Source organism: Natrix helvetica, assembly GCF_964273705.1.
Source record: "Natrix helvetica genome assembly, chromosome: 5".
Lineage (NCBI taxonomy): Eukaryota > Metazoa > Chordata > Lepidosauria > Squamata > Natricidae > Natrix > Natrix helvetica.
The window spans coordinates 42,215,537-42,238,747 of record NC_138551.1 but is presented as its reverse complement, the minus strand read 5'-3'; the positions used below and the strand labels follow the sequence as shown (position 1 = coordinate 42,238,747).

At 35.2% G+C, this 23,211-nt stretch overlaps 3 protein-coding genes across 9 annotated transcripts in view; all 3 read left to right on the top strand.

The window, feature by feature from the left end:
* Positions 1-1,804: 1,804 nt before the first annotated feature.
* Positions 1,805-5,597, top strand: SMCO1 (single-pass membrane protein with coiled-coil domains 1). Its single transcript, XM_081953693.1, has 3 exons — positions 1,805-1,925; positions 2,954-3,091; positions 4,036-5,597. The coding sequence occupies exons 1-3, from the start codon at positions 1,876-1,878 to the stop codon at positions 4,418-4,420; spliced, it is 573 nt and encodes a 190-aa protein (XP_081809819.1). The 5' UTR covers positions 1,805-1,875; the 3' UTR covers positions 4,421-5,597.
* A 1,151-nt stretch (positions 5,598-6,748) lies between these two features.
* On the top strand, positions 6,749-15,972 carry RNF168 (ring finger protein 168). 7 transcript variants are annotated; one of them, XM_081955620.1, is made up of 9 exons: positions 6,749-6,883; positions 7,920-8,009; positions 8,785-8,907; positions 9,420-9,764; positions 10,123-10,199; positions 10,434-10,610; positions 11,896-12,002; positions 13,599-13,686; positions 13,984-15,972. In XM_081955620.1, exons 4-9 carry the CDS (start codon positions 9,464-9,466, stop codon positions 15,007-15,009), a joined length of 1,776 nt encoding a protein of 591 aa, XP_081811746.1. In that variant the 5' UTR covers positions 6,749-6,883; positions 7,920-8,009; positions 8,785-8,907; positions 9,420-9,463; the 3' UTR covers positions 15,010-15,972. The 7 variants fall into 7 exon arrangements, with proteins under 7 accessions (XP_081811746.1, XP_081811747.1, XP_081811749.1 ...); XM_081955621.1 differs by lacking the exon at positions 8,785-8,907 and having other exon boundaries at positions 6,749-6,831; positions 9,418-9,764; XM_081955623.1 differs by lacking the exon at positions 8,785-8,907 and having other exon boundaries at positions 6,749-6,831; positions 9,394-9,764.
* A 1,330-nt stretch (positions 15,973-17,302) lies between these two features.
* Positions 17,303-23,211, top strand: part of UBXN7 (UBX domain protein 7) — a 30,127-nt gene continuing 24,218 nt past the window's right edge. The window contains exons 1-2 of the mRNA XM_081955367.1: positions 17,303-17,431; positions 21,277-21,424. Coding sequence (XP_081811493.1) covers positions 17,359-17,431; positions 21,277-21,424 — 221 coding nt within the window. The 5' untranslated portion in view covers positions 17,303-17,358. The remainder of the gene's footprint in view (positions 17,432-21,276; positions 21,425-23,211) is intronic.

Below are 23,211 nucleotides of genomic sequence, written 5' to 3'. Positions count from 1 at the left end.
ATGCATCATCGGTCAATTGCAAAAATCAGCTCTACTCAGAACAGCTTACATTCTGTAATGATACCTGTAACAGCATAAAACATCCACATCTGCCTATTGCAGGTCCTTGGGAAGGAAAATAGGTGGATAAAAATGCCAAATCCAGCCTGAATATCTTGCTGAGTGTGGGATGAGCTATACCTCCATATATACATAAGAAATCAACCTTTTGTAAATTATTTTGTTAGGACAAAGCCCCGAAAACTAGCATGTGCTTTAAATAGTACTTATGTTAAAATAAATATTAACCATTGCATGATAATTTTGGGGAAGACTTTAGTTGTTTTATTTTAAAAAAAAATCCTGCTTCTAAGGAATGGTGGTTTCCCCTCCTCATAAATGCTTAGAACATATGCAATGCTAAGAATTAAAGTAATCTGTGCAAACTGAAAACAAGTGAACAAAGAATTTTAAAAAAGGAAAAATACATAATGAAAAAACCTTTGAAAATATATTCTACTGGAATCCTTAGCAAATTTTGTAATGGGGTAGGATTCCGTTTTTCTATTCCTGGGAATATAGTTTGGTTGTCTGATTCCTCTACCAACAAGTAAACACTTGTATTATTTGAAGCAGGCGACTAATGAAAGCAGTCAATACAATACAATATTAGAAGTACGAAGTATAACACTAAATATCAAAGATGCCTCCATTTATAATTAGTATTTTTGTATTGTGCTGTTTTTCCACCTGCTACTAAAGTATGTTTTACATGGATGTAGAGCAGTGGTTCACAACCTTCCCAATGCTGCGACCCTTTAATACAGTTCCTCATGTTGTGGTGACCCCCCAACCATAAAATTGGGGTCTCGGTTCCTAAGACCATCGGAAATATGTGTTTTCCAATGGTCTTAGGCGACCCCTGTGAAAGGGTTGTTCGACCCCCAAAGGGGTATCGACCCACAGGTTGAGAACCACTGATATAGAGTGATCTTTCAAGTGTTGCTGAGCTATATCTTTCAAAGTCCCTTACTGTAAGCTTACATTGGAAATTGAGTCCAGCAATGTTTGGACTGTTGGATTTTGTGCAGGCAGGTTGGACTTATACTATATGCATTGGATGAGACCTATGAGGCAAATGACCTATTTGTTTAATTGGATGCTCTTTATCTAGTTTTAAGGCTTGTATGGAAAACTACCATTTTTAGGTGATATTTATGCAGAAATATTTAAAACTTAAAAGGGTACAAAAACAGTTAAGATCCAGATCCAGATTCATTAGATCTGAATACAATATTACAAAATAGCCTAATCAGAAAAGCTTATGTTTAGCACCATTGACAACGTATTAATACAAAAAGACAAAAGATTTTGGTTGGAATAAGAACCCTGATCTCCAATTATTGCTGAACTATTCCCCAGAGATCCCAGCCAGCATACCACTAAATGAGTTTTGCTGGGCTTTGCTATTCAGCAACTTCCGTGCTGCCAAAAGTTTCAAAGCACTAAAATTTTAAGAAATAAAGTATTATAGATTGGTATGACTCTAAAATTAATGGTTGATTACAGCAATCCTATAAGTGACATATTAGGAGTCAGTTCATAGAATTCGTTATGATTTCCTTTCATGGATCCATATGATATTTGTAGATTTAATGTATGTTTGCATGAAACTAAGAAGGAAAAATATACTGTAATTACCATGCTGTAGTTTAATAAACAATGTGCTTGTGAGTACAGTATGTGTTAATATTCTATATTTGGATTTCCTAGCTATAAAAAGCTTGAAGGGAAAAGTGACCTTCAGCACCAGTTGGATTACTAGGTATATCACTGCTGTATGTTGCAAAACAGAAGTCAGGAGACAGTTGAAATATATGTTTCTTATTCCTGAAGATGGCCAAAGAGCCTTTATCTCTGTGTGTCCTGAACAAGACATTAAACAGGTCACAAGGGAGTTGGGGGGGGGGGGAGTTGACGTTTGCTGGGAATGTTTGTGTTGGGATGGGTCTTGGATCTGCATATTTCATATTTAAATAACTCTTCTGAATATTTTTCCCTGATCTGTTCTGCTTTGTAAATCTCCATAATGTCTCAAATAAAAAATGTATAATATTGCACTTGAAATTATTCTTTTTTAAAAAGTGGTGACTTACAAAGGATCAGGGACCAGGATGGATGATGGAAAATGCCTACTTTAAAATACAAATTGACACTTTCTATTATTATGCAGTGTTTTATTTCTTCAGAAATACCAAAATAATTGAAAACATAATTAGCAGCATTTCACTTGTTTCATCTTTACTCTGGAGAAGGATTTTTTAAAATAGACAGCTGCTCAATAATTTAGCATTTCGGGACAGCAATGTTAAACATGGAACATTATAAATAACAGAAATGATTGTACATTTGTGATTGTATAATCTGTACATTGTGGCAATTCCATAGAGTAGGATAGTTATTTCTATAATGAATACTGGAGAAAAAGAATTGATTTGCTTGTGATTTACTTATAAACTATATGTTTATACAGCTGGTCAATCAATATGGATTAAATTTTATTCACTGTATTTTAAGAAAATAAATGTACCAAGACATCATTTTACTACCTCAAGCTGAAAAGAAATTGACCTTCCCAAAGCTCTGCTATTGTATTGTAAAGCGTTACTAAACATTTTTAAAAAATTCACTATTTGTATATTTTAAAAAAAAATCCAAAAGAAACAATGAAGTAGACTGGATTGTTGGTTCTACATGGGGCAAAGATTGCAAGTAAAATGCAGCATTATGACAACATCATATATAGACCATATGGATATAAGCTTAAGAATCTAAGTTCCAAACTCATATAGCAGTTTACCAAGTATAAATCATCTATTATATGAGAGCTCTTTAGTCAAACTTGAAAACTTTTACATTCTTTAGAATGGGAGGGTCTTAATTCTAATTTTCTTTGGCTTTTGAATCTTACCAGAACTGAGAATAAGCTACAAACTATAAAGTCACAATATGTTGTATTAGATTCTGGCATTCAGAAATTATCAGAGAAATTTGACTTTTGGAATACAGTTCTAGAGCAAGATGAGATGTGGACATCACTTCTAGAAGACAGGTAAGAAAAATGAAAATACAGGTTATTAATAAAAACTTTGGGAGTAATATAATGGCTGTCTGGTAATGGTATGACAAGTGTTCTTTTGGGTTAACAAAAATGTAACAATACTTTGATAGGCTTAATAGACTATTAACAAATGAATAGATTATTATTTTAAGTACCTTTTCCCCAATTTTGTGCCTTTCCAGTGTGCTGGACTATAACTTCAAAGTCTCATGGATACTTGATCAACATCTGGGACTTGTCATACTGAGTGGAAATTCTCAGAGTTGTAATCTAAAACATTTAGAATACATAAGGGTGTGAATACTGCTAGCTTTAAGGCTTAACAGAATGGCTTTAAAACATTAAGGACTTTGTTTCCATTATGAAATGTTTATTTCAAACAGTTCAGTTATGGAGCATTAACCAATAAATATTGATTTAAATTTTATTGGGAATTGTACTGAATTAATAGAACTGTAGATCAGTGGTGCAATTCAGCTGGTTCTATCCAGTTCAGGCGAACCAGTAGCAATGGCAGCAGAAGGCTCCGCCCACCCACCCAGACATGATCACATTCCATTTTTGACGCTCCGTGCATGTGCGGAAGGTGCTGCGCATGCGTAGAGGTGGCATGTGCGAGCAAAGCAAGCACAAGTGTGAGTGCGCTCACATTTGCAAACCAGTAGTGAAGGTAAGTTGATTTCACCCCTGATATAGATGCATGGTTGAATTCCACTTTGATTGACCAAGCACTTACGAAATATAAATATTACAGCTGTAGGCTGCAACCCTAAAGACACATTTGGAAATAATTTTCATCTAAATTAATGATGCTTACTTTAAAATGGAGACAAATACAATTTTGCAACATGGCTGCTTCTCAAATGGAAATAATTTGTGGGCCTGCTTGATATAAACGGTAAAGGTAAATTACTTTTTTAAACATCTTTTTGCAGGTTTAATTCTGTGGAGATAAACCTCTTCTATAGCTATATCTGTGAAACTATTCAGTACCTACATTCTCAAGTGGTAGAAAGCATTCCTGATCTCGCCAGAGTATTACCTACACTATCATCTGTTCTGAGGAGGAAAGATAAAAACAAAAGAATTAAGTCAGCATGGGAATCGGCACTGGAGATGTTGGGACTGCAGGAAGAAGATGTTAAAGTATTCTGTACATTTTTCATTACCTACAGCCAGGATGCAAACTACTACCCTGATAAACTAAGGCAAGATTATACCCAAGACATCCAATCTGTTGTAAACAAAGTGGTGAATAATCAAGTCCTTCATCATAGCCTGTTATGTGCTATTAATGTAGTGGAAAATAAGAAAGTTTGAAGATATAGCTAAACTGCAAATATATTCTGAAGCAATACTTTTCCTCAAGAAATACATGAAACATTCTCCTATAAGGGAAAATATTTAATTCAAATTGATTGAAAGATGCAAAACTTCTCAGTTTTATGTATAATTGGGAGAAGCAATATTGGCCTGCTTTATAAAGCCGTGGAACAGATTGTGTAGACACTGTTTATGAAGTGGAAACACCAGAAAGCACAATGTAAGTGCTAGACATTTCCTTTTTGTGTATAACATTTTTAAAAATCCTTCCATTAGTTATTTCTGCCAAGGGGGTGGACTGCAGTTATCATGTATTTCATTTTGTTGTTTCCCTTCTTAAATATGTCTAATCCTTGAATAGCAGATGGAATTTATTTATTTATTGATTGATACCTAAAACCTAGTTGTTTGAATCTAGGCTATTACTTATAATATATAACATGTAACATTTTGTGGCACAAATGTATGAGTTTCTATCTGATGTAGCTTGCTGCCAAATATTCAACATTACTGTACATACAACAGAAATATCACTATCAAATGTCTGTACTTGGTACATAGATGACTGAGAAATTAGGTATGTGTCCCAAAGGTGATGGGAAACTATACAATTGGAAATAAAATCCAGAATTTCTCTGTGATCACTAAAGAGATTCCAAAGAGAAAATCTCAAGAATCTCAGTGGATTCATACTTGAATGACAAAAGAACTTTCGTACAAACAGAAGAGATAAACAATATACAAAAGCAGCTTTATGAAATGATATAAACAGGAAGAAGAAGATAGGTATCTGGCTTTGAAAATTCAGAAGGAAATGGACAGTGAACAGAAAACACTAAATCGCAAAAAAAAAAGCCTCCCCTGATGAGTATCATTTGCACTCTACAACATCTAAGGCAGTTGGAAAATCTTCAGCTGTTTATAGCCTATACATGTTTTAAAATTGTTTTCCAATTTCTTGAAAACTTTGGTAAGCTATCTCAGCATTCAGAACGTTTAGAAAGGGTGATAGCAACAAAAGAGGCAGTACTGATGTTTACTGTTGCAATCAATTGTGTTTTCCTTTAGAAATCTCCATACCATTTGTTTTTTGTTCAGCTTGATAAAAATGGTAATTCTTGTTGTAGCTGGTCTCAATAAATCATTCAGACAAATATATATATAGTCTGAAGGATTCACCTAAAAGTGACAGTACAATAAATGAATAAAATAATCACTTTTCAAATATTACATTTAGTATTCTATCTATTTTGGGTTTTCATTTTTTGAATTGTTCTCTATTGCCATTATTGCATTCTGGAGAAAAAATGGATTGTCATTAGGTGCTTGTGCTGATTTTCAAGCTAATATCTGAATATATTTCTCGAAATCATCTGGTTTTTGGTCAATTTGTCTGAATTTTTTCTGTCATCTTTTTAGAACTAAAACACTTGAAATACTTGCCTACATCATGACTTGTGCCTGTGTATTTTTAATTCTTAGAATGAATATAGTTAGGGATAAAAGCCACCGCCTAAATTTATCTTTATTGTTCTCAGCATGAAATCATTTTTACTCAGGAGGGACTGAAATACTTGAAGTTGCAATTGTTATCAAAAAGTTCTACCAATGATAATTTCAGGATGTTGAGATGGTCAGTTTATAAGGCAAAAGTAGTTTCCAGAGATTCTTACAGTATGGAAATACATAAGTAAAAATACAAGAATCTTAAACATTCTAGCAGATGCAACTGGTGGAGTATATGTCAAGTATTTAATCTGAAGCAGTTAAGTGTGTGGGTTCTTTCCCATAGATTGGAGGAATTAAATGCTCTCAAGCAGCTCATTCATAGCCAGAAATGTTTACACTAACAGTAGGATAAATTCTTAATTCCTCCTGCTTTTGTAGCAGATTTTGGTCTAGTTGTTTCAAATACAGATCATTTTCCTCTGTTGCCCAGGATAGGTAGGCGGGACGATCTCCTTTTTTTAATTTTCCACATTTAATAGAATTCCATGTAGCTTCGCGTAAATTCTGTAATTTGCTCTCAGAGTTTTTCACCTCTCGTTATCAAACGGAATGACGCAGTCACACTTGGGTTTCTTCGGTTTAGGTTTATTGCATTTGTAGCGACTGCCCCATAAGGTAAGGGGGAAATCCCTTTGGGACAAGGGGAAAAACTATGCAAAATTTTTGAGAGGAGGCTTGAGAGAGGACAAGCGCTAGAACGGAATTCCTCCGGCCACTAGAGGACGACACACCTTTTCCTTCTTTACGTCATTACGCTTGATATTGAAATTGAAAGCGCGCAAGAGAATTGTGGCGCGGTAACCGCGCGCCGGCGCAGTAGGACCGGCAAGATGGCGGTACCCAAGATCTCTGCTGGCGCCTGAGTGTTGAGATATTGAAGGGGTTAATCCTTATCACGGGTGAGGCGCGCGAAAACACAGAATAAGCTCACGATGCTTGAGTCCGGTGCAGGTAAATGGGGCATAGGGCAAGTGGCGCGGGGTCCGAAAGGTTGTCTTCAAGGGAGTTGGCGGGAGATAAAGGGGAATCGGTAGGTCGACGCGGGGATGAGGGAGAAGAAGCCCAAGTGGCACCGAAAAAGAAATTAATGGAGCGAACCGAAAGAGAGAGAGAGAGAGTGCTTCGACGCTGGAACGTTTGGAAGGAATTGTATGGAAATTGGCTTCGAACAAGCAAAGTTGGGTAGTTTCTCGCTTGCTAAAAATAGATCATGTTTTACCTCAGTTTCATAGAGGCTTGCAGGAAACAAATTTTATTGAGTCTCTTTTGGGGTGCAGGGCTTCAAATCAAGGCATGGAATGTTAATGATTTAATATCTTATTAAATGTTATTGAATTGCTGGTGGAGTACAAATCACAAATTTAATTAGGGAATTGCATTCTATATAAATTTCCTTTTTCCTATTAATTTATGTTTGACTGATAATTTTATGCATTCTTCCCCTTCCACAAATGCCAGCGTTGAAAGTAAACTTTCAATGTCATTGCAGTTTATTGTAGTTCATCTGTAGTTTGTGTAACATTTCAATATTCCATTTGGCCAGCATTTGCATTTCTATCTGGAATTGATATCTTGTCTACTTTTTTTGCCTGCTGCTCATTAACAAAGAGGCATTTGGACTTACTGCTTTCTGGTTTATGTGCTTTCTGGTGAATGAATTTAATTTAAGAACTAATTTCAACATTTTGCAAGTAATTGTAGGCAGGTTGATTCTTCCCTTAGCTTTTTAAGATGTTCTTCAGATTTATTAAAATGAAAATGTGCAAACATGTCAGGAATTTTGTCTTCTTTGTGACAAAATGTTAAAGTCCAGGCATTTGAGCACTTTTTCCCTTTTGTGAGCAATATATGGAAATTGCAAATTCTTGTTCCTGGTAATAGTTTGAACACCATTGCATGGTTTCAGTATAGGTATGAAAAACATATTTTTCTCTTGCCTAAATGATATTGACATTTTCAAGCTATTATGTGCTTTTTGTCTTCGTAGAGATGCTTTTTGTCTTCGTAGAGATGAAGTGAGGGCACCTATTCCTCAAAAACAAGAAAATTCTGGTAGAATCCAAACCCTTATCTGGTGGTAACTTTTGCTTTTATGTTTACATTTCCATTCACTTTGCCATCCATTCATCCTTTGTGGGAATCTATACAGCTTTCCATTTGTGCTTACAAAACTCTTGCTAGTATGTTGCAACATTTGTTGCAAAATGTTGTAGACAGTACACTTGAAATTCAGATCAATTTAGGCTGATCCTTCCACCTCATCTGGCTTCTTATTTAATTTGAAGTTCAATTAAAAACTATACAATAAATGTTGAGTCCAGGATTTTTTTAAAAAAAAATCCTCCCATATTGAGCTTGTCAGTAGTGGTGGTTGCAATCCTTGCTTAATTAGTTCCACTAATGAGAGGCACAAGTGCACAATTTGTTCCTGTGAAATGAGTCTTCATTGGGGATGGGTCAGCTGGAGAGCTTTCCCAGTTTTTTGCTCTGAGAAGAAAGAAGAAAGCAGGACGCACTAAGACTAGTGGTCATTTCCTCTCATTCCCTCAGTTTCATGATGAGGCCTTTAATCTAAATGTTCTGCATGCCACCATGTTTATCTGCCCTTGTACCTCTAAAGCAGGGGTAGTCAACCTTTTTATACCTACCGCCCACTTTTGTATCTCTGTTAGTAGTAAAATTTTCTAACCGCCCATCGGTTCCATAGTAATGGTGATTTATAAAGTAGGGAAGTAACTTTACTTTATAAAATTTATAAAGCAGAGTTAAAGCAAACTCCTACCGCCCACCATGAAAGCTAGAATGCCCACTAGTGGGCCTTAGGGACCAGGTTGACTACCACTGCTCTAAAGGAAGTGTTGAACCAGGAAATAAAATGTATACAACATGAACTTCAAGATAAGAGACAAGCAGAATTTATGAGAATTATAGTCATGAATCACAATTTCTGTCTAAAAATTTAGCTCCACCCACATCAGTTCGTTTTCTGAAAATAATATTTTCAGTTAGCATCACATGACTTTAGTTCAATTTAGAATACAATATTGTCCACACTGGCAAAACTGCTTTAAAAAAGACTATATGGAAATAATTGGTTAACACTCTTTTTCTTAAAACAAAAGTAGTTGATACAATTGAAGTTTTATGTTACATAATTGTGAAACAATATCTTATAACTTCTGTAGTTTTAAGTATCTATCTAGAAATACTGCAGGAGAATAGGAAGTATGTTTGCATTTGGAAACAATGTATTTGCCTACTTTAGTACTGCCTAATAATGTAATATGTGAGGATATTCCTTGCTCATAATTCATACATTTGTTTTTATGCTTTTACCATAGAATAGTATTGTACTATACTTTTAGTGATAAAGTTTAGGTATCATGTAACATTCATAGATTGTGTGAAAAATGATGTAACAGACACAATTTTAATGCAGCCTTTTTATCGATCTCAAACAGATAATGTGCTACATTTTTGTGTAGATGCTGATGATGTATTAAGAGAATCATTTTCCTTCCTGGACTGAACATGCCAAAAGAATCAGAGACCCCACTCTCCTTGTCTGACTGCCATTGTAATATTTGCATGGATATTTTTGTGGAACCAGTCACACTACCATGCAACCATACTCTTTGTAAAGCCTGTTTTCAACTTACTGTGGAAAAAGCAAGTTTGTACTGCCCTTTTTGCCGTCGGCGTGTCTCATCTTGGGCACGATATAACTCTCGTAATAACACTCTTATTAACTTGGAGTTATGGGAAAAAATTAAGAAACGTTTTCCAGATGAATGCCAACGCAGAATTAATGGACAGGACCTAGAAAATGATTGTAAGTAAAGCATTGCACTACCTTGATTCACATATACACCTGCCTTTGGTGTTCAGAAGTTTATTGTAAAATTTTAAAGATAAGAAAGCAAGGAAATTTGATATTTAATAATTCACTTGGTGGTCTCTTTTAACTAAGAATATATCTAACCGATAAGAGAGTGATACATTTCTGAGGTCATAAATTACTCTTCTTTCTGGAGTATGGGCAAATAGATTAGTGCAATATAGGTTATTAGATTTGTTGAATTATTTGTTAAACTAAAATTATTCAGTCATACAAATATAAGTCACCATTGTCCTTAATTGGATCATAATAATCACATTTTGTCTCATCTGTGCTTTGTTTTCTGCATTAGTGCACCTGCCTCAACCAATACACTGCTTAAGTAAGCCTGGAGAATTAAAGAAAGAATATGAAGCTGAGATCACTAAGGTAAAGTAGAAAGTTGAATGGCGGTTTTGTATAATAGGCAGTTTTGCAAGGGATCATAAAATCCTGAGTAAGACCAGGATTGAGATTTTTTGTGGGCACTAAATGCCTATGCATTAAGCCAAGCCAAAATATAAAAGGTCTTCCTTAACAAGTAGTGAAATTTTAAAAAAATGAAAATTCTCAATCCATAAAATAAAAAAAAACATTAAAAATAATGATAAATTTTGGGGTTAGGTGGAAGCAGAACGCCGGGCTCTTGAGCAAGAAGAGAGCAAAGCAAGTGAAGAATATATTGAAAGACTACTAGCAGAAGAGGAAGAAGAGCAAAGGTTAACAGAAGAAAGGAAAAAAAAGATAGCAGACCAGTTGCTATTAGATGAAGTGTTGGCACGAGAACTGAGTTTAAATTTGGTAAGTTTAACCAAAATGACAGGTAAATAGGCTTAGTTAAATCTTCATATTTTCTTAAATGGTACTTTGAATATTAGCATTGAAAGCGTAATATACTTAATTGGAAGCTTTTTCACTTTTCTTCTATAATCAAGATAAATGTAAAACATGCTATCAGATTGTTAAAAAATGTACTTTGCTACTATATGTAGCAGATTTATTGATTGATTAGATTTCTATCCTGCCTTTCATTTAGGACATAAAAAGTCCTGCCACCCATTTTTTCCCCACAGCAGCAATTTTGGGAACTTGGAAAGAGTGAGTGGTCCAGATTTGCCCACTGAGGATCTGTACTGAAGGTGGATTAGAGCCTAGTCTCCCGGGTGTTAATCCAATATCTGACCATTACAGCTCACTGAGAACAGGGTTTATCAAAAATTGGGCCCCATAGACAATTTATTATATAAAATTACACTGAATATTTGAATTGCTTGTAATTTTCTCCTAAACATTTCCTTACTTGTTTGACACATTTTTCTCTGATGTTTCAAATTCTAACATGAAGGTCTCCTTTAGATCATGTCTTGACCTATGGAGTCTGACTTTTGGTACACCGAGTGTTTGTGTGTGTGTGTGTAAAAATTTAATTAACTTCTTAAATAACTAGCATGTAATCCTAGCTGATTTTGTTTGGATATATTAAATTAATACTGTCTATTTGGGAGTATAAATGACTATGCTTATTTTATTTTTCATTACGATTGCTGTTTCCAATTAAGAAAGTATTTATTTATTAGAAGTTGAGAATTCCCCATTCCAAAAGTAATTATAATATAAAAGAAAAATATGAACACTCAGACAAAGGCATATAAATAGTCTGCTTTATAACAAATATTGTGCTTCTTTAAACTTGGATTAAGTTATATAAAAGCCAATATAATTTCCAATTGACAATCTATCACATAAATACTGTGATCGCATTCTGGTACAGCAGACACGAAAGCACTGTTGATACAAACAAGAATTTTTTTGTGTTGAACATGAATGCATATGTATCGATTTCTAAAAATGTAGGATGAATTGTGCACACCACCAGTGATAAAGCAGCTTAATATGGTATTAAAATCAGCTGGTGACTTTTGGCCAGTCCCATTCTCAGCCCACCCAACTTCACAAGCTTGATGTGGGAAAAATTGATAGAAGTATCAGGTATGTTCACTGCCTTGAATTATATATTAAAATAGCAGGAAAATAATAATAAACAATAGGCATGCTTTTTATCTGGGTTTTTTTTTTGGTATTGAAGAACAGATCTGCTGAAGAGTCTGTTAAAAGCAGTCCGATACCTGGCCCATCTCCTGATTGCTGCAAAACTTCAAAAACCAAACCAAACAATTATGGAGACATTAAGAAGTAAGTAAAATCCGGTTACATAGACAAAGTTAGATTAGTAGCGTATATGCAGATATGTATAGTATAAATAGGAAATAAATTGGTCATAATAAGAGTTTATAGATATTTAATTTTGACAACTGATATTTCAGTTTTTTAAAAACATTTAAAACAAATTTAATTTTAACTCTTGAGGTTTGCCAACACAATCTTTCTAGGCCTGATAGACAGTGACTGGCCCAAAGTTACCCATGTGGGTTCTGAATCTGACAGGATTAATACCCCCTCCCCTTTCTAGTTCTTGTCTTTCACTATTGAATTAGCCATTTTATTGATATTAGTTGTTAGCTATACAGTGATGCTAACGTTTTGAGTTCAGCAACCATATATATCTCTAGAAATAAATAAATGGCATAACGTCTAAATACAAGTGTAGCATTGTTCATATGCTAGTGAAATTTATTTCTTTGTGACTTGTACTTAGGTATCATTATCTGCTAATAAGAAAGAGTTCAAGCATTTCCTCTTTACTTAGGCAGCTCTATTTGAATTGGATAATTGATTTCAGATGTTTTTATCAGCGTTCCTTTGTTCCCTTAACTGCCATAGGAGAAAAACAAAATATAAATTAAATGAATAATAATTAGAAAGTTGAGCTTTTATACCCTGTGAAACAGTATTGTGCTAGAACCTGTTTATAAACATTGCAACTATATGTTTTACTTGGTAAGGGCTGAATTAATTCTACTGACCAATGAGAAGCAAAATGTTTAGCATAATCTCAGGATCACAAGTTCTCATTTACTTAAGAGATGTACCTTGCTCGAATCCACAATATGCTTTCTAGGGCTTTAAACAGCACCGTGAACTCACTTTGGAAAAAACTTTATTCCTTTTGTCATATTTGTTCAATTTCTATCCTATCATTTCATCCAAGTATGATCCTTAGACAGCTAACAATAAAAAAACAAAACAATGTTTGAATGATTATAGAAATAAAATACTAAAAATAAGTCTAAATTGTATCTGGATAACTTTTTGAGAGCAGAGCAGGAACAAATCATAGTTCCAAATTACATGTACAGTAGAGTCTTAGGGTTATATTATATCCACTTTTCTGAGACATGAAGTAATACCTACTCTAAGTTATATTCAGAGGTAAATATAATATACAGGTGAAACTCAAAAAATTAGAATATTGTGCAAAAGTTCATTTATTTCAGTAATGTGACTTAAAAGGTGATAGCTTCCATGCCATGCCGCATTGAGGCAGTAATTGCTGCAAAAGGGGCCCAAACCAAGTACTGAGTACATATGCATGCTTATACTTTTCAGAGGTCTGATATTGTTCTATGTACAATCCTTTTATTGATTGCATGTAATATTCTAATTTTCTGAGATTGTTGATTTGGGGTTTTCATGAGCTGTAAGCCATAATCATCACAATTATGACAAATCATGGCTTGCTTTGCATGTAATGAGTCTATCTCATATTAGTTTCACCTTTTAAGTTGCATTACTGAATTAAATGAACTTTTGCACGATATTCTAATTTTTCGAGTTTCAACTGTATATATAAAAGATTTCTTTATCTTTTTCTTTTGTGTTGTTTTTAAGGTATTTATCTCCAAAGTCTTGTGGTTTCTTTCCCTCAAAGTTGCTATTTGGAGAATTAAAAGAAGAAAACATTGATACTCTTTCTGAGGTAGGTATATGTATTAGCGTTTCTATATAATACTCTATAATTATAGATATTATATATTCTGTATTATATAGAATATATTTCTATATAATACTATATAGATATTATATAACTTCTATATACTATATTTATATAAAATTACAGTAAACTTCTGAATCTCTGAGACTTTTACTTGAAAGTCAAGTACCATCAAATGTTTAATGTTCCAATGTTTCATGATCCATAGTCATAAAAAACAATCCAATTTTTTCCTGTACAAAAAAGTGTATGATGGATATTTTGATCTTTGTTTTTTTTCAGGAAAGCATTACAGCTAAAAGTCACTTTACCTTGGAAGATGAAGAAATAAAAGATGATATAACAATACTATCTTCAGCAACAATCAGAGAAGGAAAAATGACTAAAGATTTCCCTTTAGAATCAATGGGTTCTAGTTTAAATATAAGTACTATATCTGAGTTCAACTGTCATGGCCCTGCATTGTCATCTTTTTCGAGGACTCAGTCAAATGCAACAATAGAAGAACATGTTACTAATAGAGAGGACTATGAAACTGATTTTTTCTCAATGAGCAGTGGTTCCAGTAACAATGGAAATAAAAAATTTACAGAAAGTACATGCTTGCTAAAACTTCACAAAAATGACAGCACTGAAGAAATCCTTATTTCTTTGAAATCTAGTAGTCAATTGGAAGGCAAAGATATAACTTGTGAAGAAACAAAGGTAATGGGAAACTATCCAATTGAAAATAAAAACCAGAGTTGCTCATTGATCACTAAAGGGATTCCAAAGAGAAAATCTCAAGAATCTTCCACTGAATGGACAGTGGATTCATATTTGAATGACAAAAGAAGAAGAACTTTTGTACAAACAGAAGAAAAAGAGATGAATGATATACAAAAGCAGATACATTTGGAGGAGGAGCTTTACAAACGATATAAACAAGAAGAAGAAGATAGGTGTCTAGCTTTGAAAATTCAGAAAGAAATGGACAGAGAACAGAAAACACTAAATCGCACAAAAGGCTCCCCTGATGAGTATCATTTGCGCCCTACAACATCTACGGCAGTTGGAAAATCCCCAGCTGCTGGGAAACATTGCCAACTCTTAAAGGCTTCAAACAGCCAGACAGAAAGAAATCAACCCAAAACACACAGACATTCCCACAGTGAGAATGGGAGGACCTCTAGCAAACACCAGACAAAACCATCTGTAAAAAATGGGAATGTTCTGAATTGTGTCAACTCTGATTTAAAGGATGTAGAGTTGCTGCCAATCAAGCAAAAGACAATTATCCAGATGTTTAAGAAATCTGCAACAAATTGACACATTCACCAAAACTATTGTAGCTTAATAGAAAATTTTGAAAAAGATATTCTGAAAAACTGGCAAATATTTATCTCTTCTGGTATTAGCTGTTCCCAGAATTAATGTGTTACTTGTTTCAGAAACAGTGGCATTTATTCTGTGCCTTTTTCTTCGAATTCTTGTGTCTGTTCTTTAATGCATAGATGCCATCAACTACTCTCAGTTTCAAGTTGAACTGAATGATATAATACATGCCGCGTTGTCATAAACATGCCACTGTTGTCTGTGAACCTACAAGGCGGCCCATTTTTCTCTTTGCTGGAATTGTATTTTTGCTTTATTAGTAATGGGGTTTACAGGTTTCACTAGAAAACCAATCAATTTTCAGTTGATTCATTTTGGAATTTTAAATTTGATATTTTGTAAAAATACCTTAGAAGAAGCACCAAAGAGAGTCAATAGGAAAATCACACTTATTTTCATTTGTAAGTAATTTCTAATATATAGATTATATATGTATTAAAATGACATATATAGTTACTATTTCATTAGAATTATTTCAGATGTAACAATCATAATTATCTCCTAAGCATAGTTCTAATAAATACATCCAACAGAGTTCCTATTCTGATAAGGGAGGAAGGTTAATTTAGGATCTGATGATTACAGTCTATATATGTTTTTTTTAAGAATTGTTTTGCACATTCTTGAAAACTTTGGTAAGCTATCTCAGTATTCAAAACGTTTAGAAAGGGTGATAGCAACAAAAAATGCAGGCCGAAGTACTGATGTTTACTGTTGCAATCAATTGTGTTTTCCTTTAGAAATCTCCACCCCATTTGTTTTATGTTCAGCTTTATAAAAATGGTAATTCTTGTAGCTGGGTTCAATAAATCTTCAGACAAAGATATATATTCTGAAGGATTTACCTAAAAGTGACTACAATAAGTAAATAAAATAATTATTTTTCAAGCATTACAATTTAGTATTCTTAATCTTATTTGGGTTTTCATTTTTTGAATTGTTCTCTATTGCCACTATTGCATTCTGGACAAAAAATTGATTGTGTTGATTATCAAGCTAATATTTATATTTCAAAATCCTCTGGTGTTCGGTCAATTTGTCTGAAACCTGTCAACTTTTATGAATAAAAGCCATAGTCTGAATTTATAATGTTCTCAGCGTTAAATCACATTTTTACTCAGAAGGGACTGATATTTTTGAAAAGTTTAAAGTCACAATTGTTATCAAAAAGTTCTACCAATGATAATTTCAGGCTATTGAGATGACCTTTTTACAAGGCAAAAGTAGCTTCCAGAGATTCTTACAGTATGGAAATACAGAAGTCAAAATACAAGAATCTTAAACAGTCTAGACCAGGGGTGCCAAACTCAATTTCATTTAGGGCCACATCAGGGTTGTGTTTGACCTGGGGGGAGGGCGTGGCCAGGGTGGGCATGGCCAGCTCAATGTCACTCATGTTTACACCAGTGGTGGCTTGAGCACTCTTCCAGTGAAAATGGGCTCCCAAGCTCCATTTTCACTTGCGGAGGGGTTGCAGGAGACTGTGGCAGCCAAAAACGAGCTGGGGAGCCCGGCAGCCCTGGGGGCTAGATCCAAGTACTCCAAGGATTGGATTCAGCCCCGAGGCCTTGAATTTGACACTCCTGGTCTAGAAGATGTAATTGATGGAGTAGTATGTCAAATATTTAATCTGAAGTTAAGTGCTTTGGTTCTCCCATAGACTGGAGGTGTTAAATGCTCTCCAGCAGCTAATTCACTTTTACACTAATAGTAAGCTATATGCTTAATTCCTCCTGTTTTTGTAGTAGTTGTTGGTTCAGTTGGTCCAGTTGTATCAAATAGTTATTGATAAACCTGATATTCTCCCTTTTCCTAATGGCAAACTACACATTAGAATTCTAGGTAGGTAGCTTCACTTGAGTAAGTTCTCCTAGTTGCGCTCCAGTTAAACTCTCGCCATCAAACGGAATGACGCAGTTGGGAAGACCCCGGCGCTACATACTTGGGTTTCTTCGGTTTAGGTTTATTGCATTTGTAGCGACTGCCCCATAAGGTAAGGGGGAAATCCCTTTGGGACAAGGGGAAGAACTGCAAAATTTTGAGAGCAGGCGTGAGACTGTTGTCAAGCGCTAGAACGGAATCCCTCCGGCCACTAGAGGACAGCATTTGAAGTCTCCGATACCATTTCGAGAAAGACGACACGCCTTTTCCTTTTACGTCATGCTCTTCATTACGTTTGATATTGAAATTGAAAGCGCGCAAGGGAATTGGGGCGCGGTAAATCTGCGCCTGCGCACTAGGACCGGCAGGTGGCGAGTGTTGTTCGGTGAGAGAGGCGGCAAGATGGCGGCGCCCGGGGGCTCTGCTGCCGCCTCAGTGATGAAAGGGTTAATTCAGCAATTCACCGCCATCACGGGTGAGGCGCGCGAAAGCACGGAATAGGTTTAAGTGGTTTGAGTCCGGTGCAGCTAAATGGGGGAAGGGGGCAGGTGGCGCCGGGTCCGAAAGGTTGCCTTCAAGGGAGTTGGCGGGAGATAAAGGGGAAAGAGGCTCCGGTAGGCCGGCGCGTGGGTGGGGGGAGAAGAAGCCCAGGTGCCACCGAAAAAGAAACGCAATGAAGCGAACCGAGAGAGAGAGAGAGCTCCGAGGAGGGAACCCTTGAGAGGAATTGTACGGAGATTCTTTTGTGGAGAAGGCGGGGGGAAAACAAAACCAGCGCTCTCCTTCCCTTCGGGGACCGCAGTGTGACATTTTCCAGGAAGAGCCAGGCTTGTGATTTGCTGGCTGCGTTTATGGTGGACGAGGAAACAGATGCTTGTTCCGTCCCTCGAAATATCAACCTATTTCATTATCAAAGTGCGCGAGACGAAAAAAGATCGTCGTCCGCCTTTCCTTGGTATCTGTAATGTCAGTGTAAAGTCTGAAAAAATAGTGATCAGTGGAGGTAATAAATAAGCCGAGCCAAATTTCATTTTAAAGGGCCGGTGGGAACGTTCTGGCCTTGGGCGTTAGTATTGTAAAAGTAAAATACTCCCGGGGTATTTAACCTCCGTTCTGACTATATGAAGGGCCCAAAGTATGAATATTATTAGAAAACAGTCTTGAAGGATGAAGAAGGATCAATAATATCTAATATTCTGTTTCGAACAGCAACTGATCCATGCCAAATGTCTAATCCATTCTAGAATTAAAAGCAGAATGACTGTCCTTTCTTGTTTGCTCTTTAATCAAAAGGTGGTGCCTCTGAAAAAAGAGGCTTCATCCAGTAAGGATTACAAGCCCATCATGGACAAATGCTCCAGGGAGATACCTAATCTTTTTAAAAGCCTATTCAATTTATTAAAAATGCAGTATGACGCTTGCCAGAAACATTTTCTTGACTGAATTCTTGAGTGTAAATGATGCTCAAACGCTTCAGTCAGCAGATTTCAAAAGGAGCTTGGTTTAGGATTAGAACACATGCAGAATTTCTAGATCCAGTGCCTAATATCTTTGTTGGAATAGAAAATATTATTTGGTGAAATGCTGGAGAACTAGTAATCAGTGTTGTCATAGGGAAAATAGGATGAAGGAGGATGAAGGAGTATTTTGTGTGTTGTGTGTTGAGTTATTTGTAAAAATAATAAAGGTGGGAAATAAATAAAATAAAATAAATATAAAAGCATTGAATTTCATTAACATTAATTATACATTATGTAAGAAAATATGTACTGATCCTGCTCTTAGTTTTCAAAATTATTTTGATATAAATAAATAACTTCTAATTTTTCCTATTCAAAGTATTATTAGTGAATATAGAAAGTGCCATTCATTTAAGCCTTTCTGAACTAATTGAAAGCTGAAATGATATCTATACTTAGTTGAGAGTAAATTCCATTAGGCTTGGTAGGATCTATTATTGAATTAGCATGCATAGGAGTGCTCTGTGAAGATTACAGGTAGTCCTTGATTTACGACCACAATTGAGTCCAAAATTTCTGTTATTACGTGAGACATTTGTTAAGTGAATTTTGCCCCATTTTACAATCTTTCTTGCCACAATTGTTAAGTTAATCACTGCAGTTGTTAAGTTAGTAACACAGTTAAGTGAATCTGGCTTCTCCATTGATTTGCTTATCAGAAGGGGATCAGACACTGCAACTGTCATAAATATGAGTCAGTTGCCAAACCTCTGAATTTTGATCACGTGACCATGGGGATGCTGTAATGGTTGTAAGTGTGAAAAACGATCATAACTTATTTTTTTTAGTGCTATTGTAACTTTAAACAGTCACTAAATGAACTGTTGTAAGCCAACTACCTGTATATGGACAGTTTTATTGATGCTGTAAAACATATTCCCATAAATTTTTAGAAGCTTTCATTTTATTTTGTTTCTGTTGCATTCAACTCAGTTCTGGTTTAATTTTTTTTTCTATGTACTATTATTATCCTTTTATTTCTGAGAAAAATGCACTGCACTAAGTTTAATACAATAATACAATAGTAGAGTTGGAAGGGAACTTGGAGGTCTTCTAGTCCAACCCCCTGCCTAGGTAGGAAACCCTATAGTATACCGTTTATGGCTATCCAACATCTTCTTAAACACTTCCAGTGTTGGGGCATTCACAACTTCTGGAGGCAAGCTGTTCCACTGATTAATTGTTCTAACTGTCAGGAAGTTTCTCCTCAGTTCTAAGTTGCTTCTCTCCTTGATTAGTTTCCACCCATTGCTTCTTGTTCTACCCTCAGGTGCCTTGGAGAATAGTTTGACTCCCTCTTCTTTGTGGCAACCCCTGAGATATTGGAACACTGCTATCATGTCTCCCCTAGTCCTTCTTTCTCTTAAGCTAAACATACCCAGTTCCTGCAACCGTTCTTCATATGTTTTAGTCTCCAGTCCCCTAATCATCTTTGTTGCTCTTCTCTGCACTCTTTCTAGAGTCTCCACATCTTTTCTGCATTATAAAGTGGTATTAACACTTCACGTGATCTTGATTCTATCCTTTTGTTGATGCAGCCTAGAACTGTGTTGGCTTTTTTGGCAGCTGCTGCAGTTACTACTACTGAGTAAGGTATCACCTATACTGTACCTGTGCATTCCGTTTTTGTTGCCTAAATGTAGAACCTTACTCTTTTCACCATTGAATTTCATTTTATTAGATAGTGCCCAATGTTCAAGTTTGTCAAGATCCTTCTGTATCTTAAGCCTATCTTCTGGAGTGTTGGCTATTCCTGCCATCTTGGTGTCATCTGCAAATTTGATGAGTTCCCCATTTATTCCCTCATCCAAATCATTGATGAAGATTTTTAACTGCAGTAGTTTGTGCCAAAGGAAAGAACATTAAGTTAAACACTTAATCTTTCAGATATAATTTAATATAACTGTAAAGGTCCTTGTATATTGTTTTCCAATAATTTCTAATTATTCTGGTGATATTTTGTTGAAAAAGAAGGAAAGCCAAATGTAAGAAAAAAGCTTTCTTAAACAAAAAACAGAAAAATGCAAAGTTTTCCAGGTGTTTTATACTACAGTTCCCATCAGTCAAAGCCAGCATGGTTCATGGCAAGTGATTATGAGACGGGTAGTCCACAACTAAAGGGTACCATATAGTCTACCGTTCTTTTTGGTAGTTGGATCAAAGGGAAGTAGAATTATAGTCAACGGTTTTAACACTTTTTCCCCAAGCTATTGCCTATAGTTATTACTGATTGCTTAATTGTAGTGAGATCTGTTTTTTTCATTCTTTAAGAATATGGTATGGAGTTTAAGCCTTGTCAAACTTTGAAGCAGATGGAAACTCCTCAAACTTCTTGTGTGTTTCTGGTTACTTCAGAGATCAAATAATATGAGAAATGCATATACTCCAGAGTACTCCATTTCAACAAAAGATCTGTAACTACTCCTGCAGTCATGTTGGGAGTGCAGAAGTGTTTCCAGGTTGAAAGGATTAGATTGTTCGCCTTGCACTAAATTTCATAGGAATGCTCCATTGAATTCTCTGTAATTAGCAAAGGATGTGTGAGAGGCGATAGTAACTTTCCAGAAAAAGATAGCCAAACCACCTCAATATTATTGTAGGATCTCTCCAGAAATCATTAGGAATACAAAAGCAACAAAACAGAATAAAGTATTTACATGACTGGATTATGTTGATGTTTAATACATAAAAATAGTCTATTGTAAAAAATACACTATATTCACTTTATTAAATTAATCTATTTTTCTTCTTTCTTTTAAAGCTTTTGTTAAAACTTAATGCAGTTTTCATTCTGTCATAGGTGCCAGTGAAAGTGCAGGTAAACATATGCTTGAAGCGTGCAACAATAATCTAGAAATGGCTGTCACTATGTTCCTTGATGGTGGAGGAATTGCTGAAGAACCCAGCACTAGTTCTGCAAGTGTATCAAATCTACGACCACATACAGAGTACGTAGTGTTGTAAAGAGGATAATTAAATTATCTTTGAAATTTGTACGTATATTTCAGATATTTTTGCTTTTACATTCCTAGTTTTTCTTATGCAGCTGCTTCTATTCTATTGTTGCTCTGGGTATCTATTTAATCACCAAAACTTTTAAAGCACAGATCCTTTGTAAAACTTTTATTAACAATACCAATTAACAAAATTAACAGAGAACAATATAATTATTCTATTATTCTTTCTAGTTTGTCTGGATTCTTTTGAATTTCCAGAAACTAAAGAACAAATAAACCTGGAGGAGGAGCCAATGTCGCAACAAGACGACGTGCAATCTCAATGCTCTGAGATCGCAGTCGATACTTTTGCCGCTGGGTGGTCCAAACGGACCTAAGCCGTCCCGCAGAGATGGTGAACAGGAAGAATACATCTTGCTGATCTCAGGGACATCACAAAGTCCCTGATTGATCCAAGAGAAGTTCTTCAAGCCGGCAACAAAAAATCCAGCCATTAGGCTGATGAAGTCGGGGCGGCTCCAAAACGGAAGGATATGGAAAGAGAAAGTGTTTCCAGCTGGTGAGGAATTTTTATCGTTTTAAAAAAGACTGCCTATAAAAAACTTAAAATTAATTTAAATTGGAGAACAGAAGAAATAAGGATGGAATTAAATTTGGAATGGTTTTGGACAGTGGGTTATCTTACTTTTTAAATGCTATCTTCATGGATGGAATTTATGCAAGCCTTTTAAAACGAATGGATTAAGTTTTCTATTTTTTTTCTTTTACTATTCTTTGTAACCTATGGACTAAAATTCTCCTCTTTCATTACTGTGGGTGTTCTTCTAACTCATTCAAGAATCTGACTTTTTTTTAACTTGAAATGCAAAAAAGATACAAAAAGAAACAAAGAAAATTGCAACATTCCAACAATAACACTGCTACTCGGAGGCTGGAGGTTTGTGTATTGGAAATGAAACACTTATTTTTCTCACTGATTATCCTGGCTTGGAACTTCAAGGTCTCACTGCTTGTTTATAGATAGTGATAAGAAAAGCATACAGATTAAAGTATATCTTTAATCAGAGAAAGGTGAAAATGAAACGTTATTGTGAATCTATGCTTAATCTTGTTAAAACCTTCTAAGCTATAGCAGCAGTGTTTGTTAGCTGGAGATAATGGCACAATTTCAACAGCAGAAAGAAGTTTTAACTCTGCAAAAGATATTCTCAGAAACAGAAATTATTAAACACACATGAGAGGATAAGAGAAGACGTTGGAAGACTTAGTGCATCTAACGGCAAAATATGATGAAGTTGAAGATGTTTATCAAGTGGAAAAAGTGGCGGTTAAAATCCTAAAAATCGAAGAGGAAAATGAATATAAAGAAATTAAAATTGCTGATATTTATGGTGATTGGTTTGTCTCTGAAAATGGAAAGAGTGGAATACTGAAAGATGAATTAAATGGAGGGGAAATCTACCCCAGATGGCAAGATACAGAAGAAGAAAAAATAAAAGAATTTATGGATTTAGAGAGAGAAATTTTATTAGCAATATCATTGATAACACTACCAACAATCAAAGATAAGATGATTAAGGAAACAGAAGAAGGGCATCAAAATTACATGAGAGATTTTATAAGCAAGGAGTTGCTAAGAGGAGTCCATACAAAGTTGATTAAGGAGATAATTAGAGGACTGACACCTCAAATGGCAGAAGATATGAGACTGTTTTGCTACTGGAAAGATACAGGTTGATAGATGGAAGAGTATAATTTAAAACTAATTAAACTTAGTG